The 11,635-nt window shown below is 41.2% G+C and overlaps 1 protein-coding gene across 2 annotated transcripts in view; it reads right to left on the bottom strand.

Moving 5' to 3' along the window:
* Nucleotides 1-885: 885 nt before the first annotated feature.
* LOC113012116 (uncharacterized) overlaps nt 886-11,635 on the bottom strand; it is a 63,499-nt gene continuing 52,749 nt past the window's right edge. For both annotated transcript variants that reach the window (XM_080299848.1, XM_080299847.1), the window contains exons 2-3: nt 10,098-10,198; nt 886-8,087 (exon numbers count right to left, since the gene is read on the bottom strand). In XM_080299848.1, coding sequence (XP_080155974.1) covers nt 6,339-8,087; nt 10,098-10,115 — 1,767 coding nt within the window. In that variant the 5' untranslated portion in view covers nt 10,116-10,198 and the 3' untranslated portion in view covers nt 886-6,338. The remainder of the gene's footprint in view (nt 8,088-10,097; nt 10,199-11,635) is intronic.

Genomic DNA, 11,635 nt, shown 5'->3' with positions numbered 1-11,635 from the left:
CCAGAGTGGACACTTCCCCGTCGCTGGGCTAGGGCATGGGGCGCCGATGGTCCGGGCCAATTCCCTCGCCTGCTCGCGAGGTGAGGTGAAGCGGGCGAGGGGGGTATGTGGCAGGGTGTGTTCTGCGATGCCGCTGCAGGGTTGGTGGTGGTGATGTGTACGGCTGCCAGCAGGAGAGCTGAAGCCGTTGAATGTACTGTTACAGCAACCGTGTGATTATTGTAAGAATAAATGATGCTGCGAAGCATGAAAATGCCATCGGGTCTGCCCTGGTGGCGATCTTTTTTTTTTTTTTTTTTAAATCTTAAGTGCACGCAAACCAGTACACAAATTAAAACAAATACTATTTATAAACTATAATACAAAAATTACAATTAAAATTCTCAACAACAAAAACAACAAAAAAATGTATATAATTAATATGTAAACAACTTAACAACCCCCAAAGTGTCAGTGCAACACCGAAACATAAGAGTGGGGGAGAGGGAGCAAAGTGTGCCTGCTCTCCGCTGACACAGGAGCGGTGTGTCCAGCGACCTGGTTGTTTCGTTTTTGCCGTTTTTACTTACCTTGGATCCAGATGAAACCATTGTGTCCTTTGATGTAGTCTCTCTCTTCACTTGCATACCCACCAAGCAGTGGTGTGTGTGTGTCTAGAAAATTTTTGTTGGGGGGGCCAGGTAGGGGCACAGATTTGGAGAAGGGTGGCAGATGTAATTGGCAGATAATGTTAAAAAAAAATTCTACCAACCATTAACCATAATTCAGTAACCCTGTAAACCTAATAACCGAATGCGCTTTTAACTCTTATTAGAATGAGATTTTAACCACTACGGTGCAAAGTTTTTAGACACTGCGTTGATAAAGTACAAGAGACACAATCAGTGCTTTGTCAGTGTTTACTCAGCATTCAAGGACAGCAATATTTGCATAGTATTTTTACTGACATATAGTGCACGTATGTTTTGAGCAAAAACATTTTTGAATATTTAACATACAATTGGCAAATTAGCCAATGCCAATGCAAAACTTTATCTGCCTGTTAAAAAAAGAAGATAATCTTATTACAAACTGCTGTTTGATTTTTAAAACAGGAAAAAAGTGGAGAAACAACTGAAAAGACTAACATTTGAATAAAACCTGAAAGCAAGTAAATACTTTCTATGCTGCCTTATGGTAAACTTTGGTAATATTGATGTATAAAGAACAACACTAGCTGATGATGACATACAGTCAGCTGGCATGGTGACACTGCTGGACTGGGACAAAAAAATTGGGCATTTTGACTAGAGACCGGCCCACCAGGTATTAAAGCCAAAAAGCCTTTGAATGAAAACAAATGCTGTTGTGACAGTGATGTACACTGTCTTGTTGGTATATGTATGATTTCTATACATTTTACGTCAGATAAAAACTTTGTTCGCAAGATTCAGATAATTATTTAATAAAAGCTAGATATTTTAAATGAGAATAAGAAAGAAAAGTATTTTTTGTGCCCCCAACTCGTTAATGAGGAACAAATCCTCATTTCATCCTATGATAACAGCATTTTCACCATTTCAGCCAGTGTGAGTGGAGAACAGCCAAGTCTCCTCCCTGATAAACCTCCACATGTACCACCGAAAACAGTTAAATTACAGGGAGTGCAGAATTATTAGGCAAATGAGTATTTTGTCCACATCATCCTCTTCATGCATGTTGTCTTACTCCAAGCTGTATAGGCTCGAAAGCCTACTACCAATTAAGCATATTAGGTGATGTGCATCTCTGTAATGAGAAGGGGTGTGGTCTAATGACATCAACACCCTATATCAGGTGTGCATAATTATTAGGCAACGTCCTTTCCTTTGGCAAAATGGGTCAAAGAAGGACTTGACAGGCTCAGAAAAGTCAAAAATAGTGAGATATCTTGCAGAGGGATGCAGCAGTCTCAAAATTGCAAAGCTTCTGAAGCGTGATCATCGCGCAATCAAGCGTTTCATTCAAAATAGTCAACAGGGTCGCAAGAAGCGTGTGGAAAAACCAAGGCGCAAAATAACTGCCCATGAACTGAGAAAAGTCAAGCGTGCAGCTGCCAAGATGCCACTTGCCACCAGTTTGGCCATATTTCAGAGCTGCAACATCACTGGAGTGCCCAAGAGCACAAGGTGTGCAATACTCAGAGACATGGCCAAGGTAAGAAAGGCTGAAAGACGACCACCACTGAACAAGACACACAAGCTGAAACGTCAAGACTGGGCCAAGAAATATCTCAAGACTGGTTTTTCTAAGGTTTTATGGACTGATGAAATGAGAGTGAGTCTTGATGGGCCAGATGGATGGGCCCGTGGCTGGATTGGTAAAGGGCAGTGAGCTCCAGTCCGACTCAGACGCCAGCAAGGTGGAGGTGGAGTACTGGTTTGGGCTGGTATCATCAAAGATGAGCTTGTGGGGCCTTTTCGGGTTGAGGATGGAGTCAAGCTCAACTCCCAGTCCTACTGCCAGTTTCTGGAAGACACCTTCTTCAAGCAGTGGCATAGCTGGACTGGCCATCGGGCATACTGGGCATTTGCCCGGTGGGCCGCTGGCGATTTTTTGTTTTTATGGGCCGATGGATTTTTTTTTTTTTTTTTTAGGAAGGGTATATATAATGAAAGGTGTTGGATTGGCCAATTGGTCATGATCGACTCTGGGCTGGACCAATTACAACCGAGGAGGCTGGATGCACCCTCCCCCTTGTTTAGCAATCACGTGATTTTCGCGCATTGCATGCCGGGAACTCGTGGCATAACAATCCAAGTACTGCATCAAATGCAAGCATTTGCAGCACCGCAAAACGTTCATTCTCCGGTTCCAATACCTTCTTGTTTTTTCTTTGCCGCACAAAAAAGGAATGTACAAAACGAAGGAGAACAATGCTGGTCCGTACAAAAATATACTCGACGAAAAGTCAAAGAAAAGATACGAGGAAAAAATCAAAGGAGTGAAAGGGTCAGACCCTTACGAGCACACAGAGTGGACAAAATACATTAGCGTGCTGCCCAACTTTCACCACGCTCATATTTATAATTATACGCTTCTTGGAGTGAGTGCACACACTCATGAAGTTTAGTAACTTCAGGTCACTGCAACAAGCCCAGGACCAGTTTACCGACGGATGGGTACAGGACCTTGAAACGCACCGTGTAGAACGAAAGACCATCGTACGAACAAAGGTAAGTTTACCAGTCTCACAAATCGTCTTCATAAATACACAATCGTTAACAGTTTATTATTATAACCTTTGAGCTCAACGGTAATTAATTAGTAGTGGAAATAATTTCTGGTAGCATCACAGAAATGTAGCAGTGACAATAATACTGTATGCTGTAATCGCACTGGACAATTAGTGATACAAAACAACTGTTTTATCCTGTGAATAAAAGAATATGTTTTTGTCAGTGTACCATGGTAATAACAGAAGCGAAACGCAATATTGTGTCAGGACAATTCACTATTTATGCACAATAAATAAAGGAGCATAGCGCGACAATTTCTGTTCAGCGCCAGACTTGCTTGTAACCTATATCACCAATTATGTTAAGAAAAATGACGTATTAACTACTACAAAACTCTGACCTTTGTGGGAATGGAGCAGACTAACATGTGAGCTGGAGTGTTCTGAGACGTTATATTTGGTATATCCAGACCATCAGCTCTTACTTCAGAAACATGGCTTAAAAAATTTATCTTCAACGACGTAATCCGATAAAAAAAAAAAAGGATCTCTTTACCCGTCGGCTTTCCGTGGCTGTCATGCGACCGGCTATTGCAGTTAATAATACAACAGCTTCTTGCCATTTTTTTATTGCTGTGTAACTGAGCTCAATTGAAAGCCTGCGTGCGCTAGCACCTCTTGCCACAAGTTCCCAGAATCCTTTGCGGTTTTACCCCTGAATGACGTCACATTTTCAATTTTTATCCTGGTCGGCCGGTCTCTAGTCAAAATGCCCGGGCCGATTTTTTGTCCCAGTCCAGCCTTGAGCAGTGGCACAGGAAGAAGTCTGCATCCTTGAAGAAAAACATGATTTTCATGCAGGACAATGCTCCATCACACGCGTCCAAGTACTTCACAGCGTGGCTGGCAAGAAAGGGTATAAAAGAAGAAAAACTAATGACATGGCCACCTTGTTCACCTGATCTGAACCCCATTGAGAACCTGTGGTCCATCATCAAATGTGAGATTTACAAGGAGGGAAAACGGTACACCTCTCTGAACAGTGTCTGGGAGGCTGTGGTTGCTGCTGCACGCAATGTTGATGGTGAACAGATCAAAACACCGACAGAATCCATGGATGGCAGGCTTTTGAGTGTCCTTGCAAAGAAAGGTGGCTATATTGGTCGCTGATTTGTTTTTGAATGTCAGAAATGTATATTTGTGAATGTGGAGATGTTATATTGGTTTCACTGGTAAAAATAAATAATTGAAATGGGTATATATTTGTTTTTTGTTAAGTTGCCTAATAATTGTGCACAGTAATAGTCACCTGCACACACAGATATCCCCCTAAAATAGCTAAAACTAAAAACAAACTAAAAACTACTTCCACGAACATTCAGCTTTGATATTAGTGTGTGAATGTGTGTGTGAATGGGTGGATAACTGGATATGTAAAGCGCTTTGGGGTCCTTAGGGACTAGTAAAGCGCTATATAAATACAGGCCATTTACCATTAATGAGTTTTTTGGGTTCATTGAGAACATGGTTGTTGTTCAATAATAAAATTATTCCTCAAAAATACAACTTGCCTAATAATTCTGCACTCCCTGTAGTTTGAATATGAAATCAGGGCTCAAACTTCTTGTTCTGAGACCATTTCTTTATTTTTCACACCAAACTGTTTAATAAGACAAACTTTACACAGAGTTCATCAAATATAACTAACGCTTTAACATTATCAGGATTTCATAATGCAAACTTCAAATCAACAAGAAAACAGCTGCAGAACATGTGGATCAAAATGATTTCATTAAAACAACATGTGGACTTCAACGATACAGTAAATACACTAAAGTGAAAGGAGGAGCCAAAAATAGATGTGTAATAGAATTTGAATTATTTAAAGGGTCCTTATGTGTGCTGCCGTTTTTAACGTTTAACATTTCTTTGAAATGAATACATTTAAAAAAAAGAAGTTAATTTTGGAAAAACTAAGAAAGTTCAAATGAAAGAAATTGATATATATCCATATCAGTAATTTTGATCGCCCTGCATGTAGTGACAGTGACAGAGAAGCTGCATGTATAGATGTACATGTTTTTGCACATTGGTAACAGTGAAACAGTTTATTTACAGCGTGGAATCGTTTGTGTTTGGAGTATGAACTGAGATTCCTGAAGCTCTTGTCACACTGGTCAGAGCTGAAGTTCGCTTCCATGTGTGTACAATCATGTTTGTTACGATGACCTGATTGTGAGAAGTTTTTGTCACAGTGTCTGCACTTGTATGGTGTCTCTCCTGTGTGGATTTGCTCATTCTTGTTCGTTAAGCTCACGTGCAGTGGTGAAGGATGACCCACACTAGTCACAGATGTGCTTTTTAACCCCACTGTGGAAGAGTTCATGTATTTTTAATGTACTTGGTGTGTGGAAGCCTCTCCCACATTCTTTGCAGTAGTTCATTTTGTCTCCAGTGTCTACGTTGATGCGGTTTAAGGTCCCGTTGATGATTGGAGGTTTTTCCACAAAGGTCACAGAGAAACGTTTTCCCACCACCACAGTGACGACAGGGTTGAGAACTGGATCCATCTGTGTTGCTCTGCTTCTAAACAATGACAGCGTAAGTGATCTCTGCCAATGTCCAACTACGTTTTACTGTTTGCATTATAACACTCAGCTTACCAAGTGAAAATGACTCTTCATTTTTCCAAACTGTTCATTCAGTATAACTCCATAAATTTACTGATTAGACTTGTTCCAAACAATCAGGTTAAAATTACAAGATAAAAAAATCAATACATCCTCACAGTAACTGCACTTGTAGAGTTAATTTCTGGTGTGGATCTGTTGGTGTTTTTTTCAGGTGATGTGGAACTTTAAAAGTCTTCTCACACAGTTCACTTTTGTAAGGTCTCTCCTCAGAGTGGCTAAACATGTGTCGTTGTAACTGTGCATCTGTTGTAAACAGTTTCCCACACTGATCACAGCAGGAAACAATTTCCAGTGTAAATCCGTAGGTGAATATTTCGGTACTGTTTGTCACTGAACCTTTTTCCACAAAAATCGCAGCTGTACGCCTTAATTCCAGGGTGGGTAACTAGATGCTTCTGTAAGTTTCGACTTTGAGCAAAAGCTTTACCACACAAGTCACAGTAGTGTGCTTAAACTACACTGTGGATGAGTTGGTGTTTTTTTAAGCCTCCAGCCCGGGCAAAAGACTTTCCACACAACTCACAGCTGTACGCTTTAACTCCACTGTGGATGAGTTGGTGTCTTTTTAAGTCTCCAGCCTGAGTAAAAGATTTTCCACACAAGTCACAGCTGTAAGGTTTAAATCCACTGTGGATGAGTTGGTGTCTTTTTAAGCCTCCAGCCTGAGTAAAAGATTTTCCACACAAGTCACAGCTGTAAGGTTTAAATCCACTGTGAATGAGTTTGTGTGTTTTTAAGTTTTCTGCCAGGGTAAACCACTTTCCACACAAGTCACAGCTGTAAGGTTTAACTCCACTGTGGATGAGTTGGTGTCTTTTTAAGTCTTTAGCCAGGGTAAAAGACTTTCCACACAAGTCACAGCTGTAAGGTTTAACTCCACTGTGGATGAGTTGGTGTCTTTTTAAGTCTCCAGCCCGGGTAAAAGACTTTCCACACAAGTCACAGCTGTAAGATTTAACTCCACTGTGGATGAGTTGGTGTCTTTTTAAGTCTTTAGCCAGGGTAAAAGACTTTCCACACAAGTCACAGCTGTAAGATTTAACTCCACTGTGGATGAGTTGGTGTGTTTTTAAGTTCTCTGCCTGGGTAAACCACTTTCCACACAAGTCACAGCTGTAAGGTTTAACTACACTGTGGATGAGTTGGTGTTTTTTTAAGCCTCCAGCCCGGGCAAAAGACTTTCCACACAACTCACAGCTGTACGCTTTAACTCCACTGTGGATGAGTTGGTGTCTTTTTAAGCCTCCAGCCTGAGTAAAAGATTTTCCACACAAGTCACAGCTGTAAGGTTTAAATCCACTGTGAATGAGTTTGTGTGTTTTTAAGTTTTCTGCCAGGGTAAACCACTTTCCACACAAGTCACAGCTGTAAGGTTTAACTCCACTGTGGATGAGTTGGTGTCTTTTTAAGTCTTTAGCCAGGGTAAAAGACTTTCCACACAAGTCACAGCTGTAAGGTTTAACTCCACTGTGGATGAGTTGGTGTCTTTTTAAGTCTCCAGCCCGGGTAAAAGACTTTCCACACAAGTCACAGCTGTAAGATTTAACTCCACTGTGGATGAGTTGGTGTGTTTTTAAGTTCTCTGCCTGGGTAAACCACTTTCCACACAAGTCACAGCTGTAAGGTTTAACTACACTGTGGATGAGTTGGTGTTTTTTTAAGGCTCCAGTCAGGGTAAAAGACTTTCCACACAAGTCACAGCTGTATGCTTTAACTCCACTGTGGATGAGTTGGTGTTTCTTTAAATATCCAGCCAGGGTAAAAGACTTTCCACACAAGTCACAGCTGTATGCTTTAAATCCACTGTGCATGAGTTGGTGTGTTTTTAAGACTCCAGCCCGGGCAAAAGACTTTCCACACAAGTCACAGCTGTAAGGTTTAAATCCACTGTGAATGAGTTGGTGTGTTTTTAAGTTTTCTGCTTGGGTAAAACACTTTCCACACAAGTCACAGCTGTAAGGTTTAAATCCACTGTGAATGAGTTGGTGTTTTTTTAAGGCTCCAGCCTGCACAAACGACTTTCCACACAAGTCACAGCTGTAAGGTTTAACTCCACTGTGGATGAGTTTGTGTCTTTTTAAGCCTCCAGCCAGGGTAAAAGACTTTCCACACAACTCACAGCTGTACGTTTTCTCTCCCTTTCTTCTGTGAGGTTTGTCAGCCTCCTGAGAGTGCTGACTTCTTGCTCCATGTTGGTCCTGCAGTGACAGAGGCAGTGAGTGAAATGCAGTCGTGGAACAAACTGAAACTCCCTCCGTCAGTGGAATCAAACATGTCAACAAACACATTGCTGGTGTGTTACCACCACCTTCTGGTGATAGTATCACATTACAATGATGTGACACAAAGAGAGGTATAATTAAAATGACATTAGGAAATATTGATCAGCAGAGAAAATCTTTTATTTCACAAAATTTTTTTGAGTTCAACTGATGATATTGTTGTTTCAATGTGTGTAGATAAAATATGATCTTTGTATTTTCTTGTGACTTCTGTGGTTTCTGATTTTGAATGTAGATTCTGTATATACAGGGAGTGCAGAATTATTAGGCAAATGAGTATTTTGTCCACATCATCCTCTTCATGCATGTTGTCTTACTCCAAGCTGTATAGGCTCGAAAGCCTACTACCAATTAAGCATATTAGGTGATGTGCATCTCTGTAATGAGAAGGGGTGTGGTCTAATGACATCAACACCCTATATCAGGTGTGCATAATTATTAGGCAACGTCCTTTCCTTTGGCAAAATGGGTCAAAAGGAGGACTTGACAGGCTCAGAAAAGTCAAAAATAGTGAGATATCTTGCAGAGGGATGCAGCAGTCTCAAAATTGCAAAGCTTCTGAAGCGTGATCATCGAACAATCAAGCGTTTCATTCAAAATAGTCAACAGGGTCGCAAGAAGCGTGTGGAAAAACCAAGGCGCAAAATAACTGCCCATGAACTGAGAAAAGTCAAGCGTGCAGCCGCCAAGATGCCACTTGCCACCAGTTTGGCCATATTTCAGAGCTGCAACATCACTGGAGTGCCCAAAAGCACAAGGTGTGCAATACTCAGAGACATGGCCAAGGTAAGAAAGGCTGAAAGACGACCACCACTGAACAAGACACACAAGCTGAAACGTCAAGACTGGGCCAAGAAATATCTCAAGACTGATTTTTCTAAGGTTTTATGGACTGATGAAATGAGAGTGAGTCTTGATGGGCCAGATGGATGGGCCGTGGCTGGATTGGTAAAGGGCAGAGAGCTCCAGTCCGACTCAGACGCCAGCAAGGTGGAGGTGGAGTACTGGTTTGGGCTGGTATCATCAAAGATGAGCTTGTGGGGCCTTTTCGGGTTGAGGATGGAGTCAAGCTCAACTCCCAGTCCTACTGCCAGTTTCTGGAAGACACCTTCTTCAAGCAGTGGCACAGGAAGAAGTCTGCATCCTTCAAGAAAAACATGATCTTCATGCAGGACAATGCTCCATCACACGCGTCCAAGTACTTCACAGCGTGGCTGGCAAGAAAGGGTATAAAAGAAGAAAAACTAATGACATGGCCTCCTTGTTCACCTGATCTGAACTCCAATGAGAACCTGTGGTCCATCATCAAATGTGAGATTTACAAGGAGGGAAAACGGTACACCTCTCTGAACAGTGTCTGGGAGGCTGTGGTTGCTGCTGCACGCAATGTTGATGGTGAACAGATCAAAACACTGACAGAATCCATGGATGGCAGGCTTTTGAGTGTCCTTGCAAAGAAAGGTGGCTATGTTGGTCGCTGATTTGTTTTTGTTTTGTTTTTGAATGTCAGAAATGTATATTTGTGAATGTGGAGATGTTATATTGCTTTTACTGGTAAAAAATAAATAATTGAAATGGGTATATATTTGTTTTTTGTTAAGTTGCCTAATAATTATGCACAGTAATAGTCACCTGCACACACAGATATCCCCCTAAAATAGCTAAAACTAAAAGCAAACTAAAAACTACTTCCAAAAACATTCAGGTTTGATATTAATGTGTTTTTTGGGTTCATTGAGAACATGGTTGTTGTTCAATAGTAAAATTATTCCTCAAAAATACAACTTGCCTAATAATTCTGCACTCCCTGTATGGATGAGCCCAGGATAGAAAAGATAAAGCTGCTGTTAACGGGTTTTTAAAAACCAAGCAGCTGAACACACAGTTTCAATAACAGTGTTGTGTTGTCTGTGATGTTTTTCTCACCTTTTGTGTTGAAGACATTTTTTCCTCTGTAGTGGCTGAGCTGAGTCCAAATGGCTGAAATTGTTTCTCTGCTGTTCCAGACTCTTCTGCTCCTGTTACTCCTGTTGTAAAAAAAAAAAAAGTATCGATCGATATCGATATTGAACCGTTTGATACAGTGCTTTCGGTTCGGTACGCATATGTATCAAACAATACAAAATTTTAATTTATTTTATCAACTTTTCTTCTGATGATGCTGTCTGTGTTGAGAGCTCAGTGGATCTGCATTCGACTACTCCGCCTAGGCTCCACTGTCGAGCGCAGATCCACTGAGCGCAGCACAAGCTAGCAAGACAGTAGCTAAGCTGGTTGCAACATGGCAAATTGAACCTCCCCCACCCTCATTCAGATCTGGACTTTGGAACTATTTTGGTCTTCATGTGAAGTATGTACGGTGGCCCCTAGAGACAAAGCACGTACAAACTCCAAAACACTTGCAAACTCCAAAACACTTGCAAACTCCAAAACACTTGCAAACTCCAAAACACTTGCAAACCCCAAAACACATGCAAATTCCAAAACACAACGGAAGTGCTCCAGGACGCTAGGGGCAGTGTTGAGCTTTTGTTACCTAGTAACTACACAAGCCAGGAAGTACCAATGACCGGATTTGGGGTCTGCAGCCTTAAAGGCCGCATTTTAAGGCCGATTACGTCACAGCGACACGACAAAGACTGTCCCAATTCAAAGGCTGCTCGAAATGCAGCCCTAAAATGCGTCCTTAATTTCCCTGAATTTTAAGGATGGGTCGGTGTAGCCTTCATGGCCCAACATATCCCAGACTTCATAGCGCGGCAGTGGTGTGGACAATTTTGCCGGGGGAAAAAAAACGGCGGAAGCGGAGCGGATGAAGAGTAAACTTTCAGAAGTAAGTACTGAATATTATGTCACTTATTTATGCGCAAATGTTTTTATAATGAAGAACATTAAAACATCACTGTTGGCCACATGTCGGGAAAGTTATGTGACATTAGCGATGTTTGTACTAACTTGGTTTTAAAGCCTTTACTTCAAAATATACGCCGTACAATAGTTGACTTTAATCTTACAGAGAATGTGATGATTTTGTGAATAATTAAAGTCAGTCATATATCCACAAACACAACAAGCTGAAAGTCAGTGAACCTGCTCGGTTTGCAGTCCTGAATATCACGGCACAAGCAGGATCCACTGCACTGTTAATGTGCAAATTCCCTGCTGACTCGGCCTCAGGATGTGTAGAGGCAAGAATCAATCATATATATATATATATATATATATATATATATATATATATATATATATATATATATATATATATATATATATATATATATATATATATATATATATATATATATATATGCGCGCGCAGTATCTTAGCTGTTCCCAGGACTGCGCTCTTCTGGACAGAGATCTCCGATGTTGTTCCCGGGATCTGCTGGAGCCACTCGCCTAGCTTGGGAGTCACCGCACCTAGTGCTCCGATTACCACGGGGACCACTGTTACCTTCACCCTC

The sequence above is a fragment of the Astatotilapia calliptera genome, chromosome 3, assembly GCF_964374335.1.
Source record: "Astatotilapia calliptera chromosome 3, fAstCal68.1, whole genome shotgun sequence".
Taxonomy (NCBI): Eukaryota; Metazoa; Chordata; class Actinopteri; order Cichliformes; family Cichlidae; genus Astatotilapia; species Astatotilapia calliptera.
Note: the sequence above shows the minus strand (reverse complement) of the source record. Positions and strands in the feature narration are given on the sequence as shown.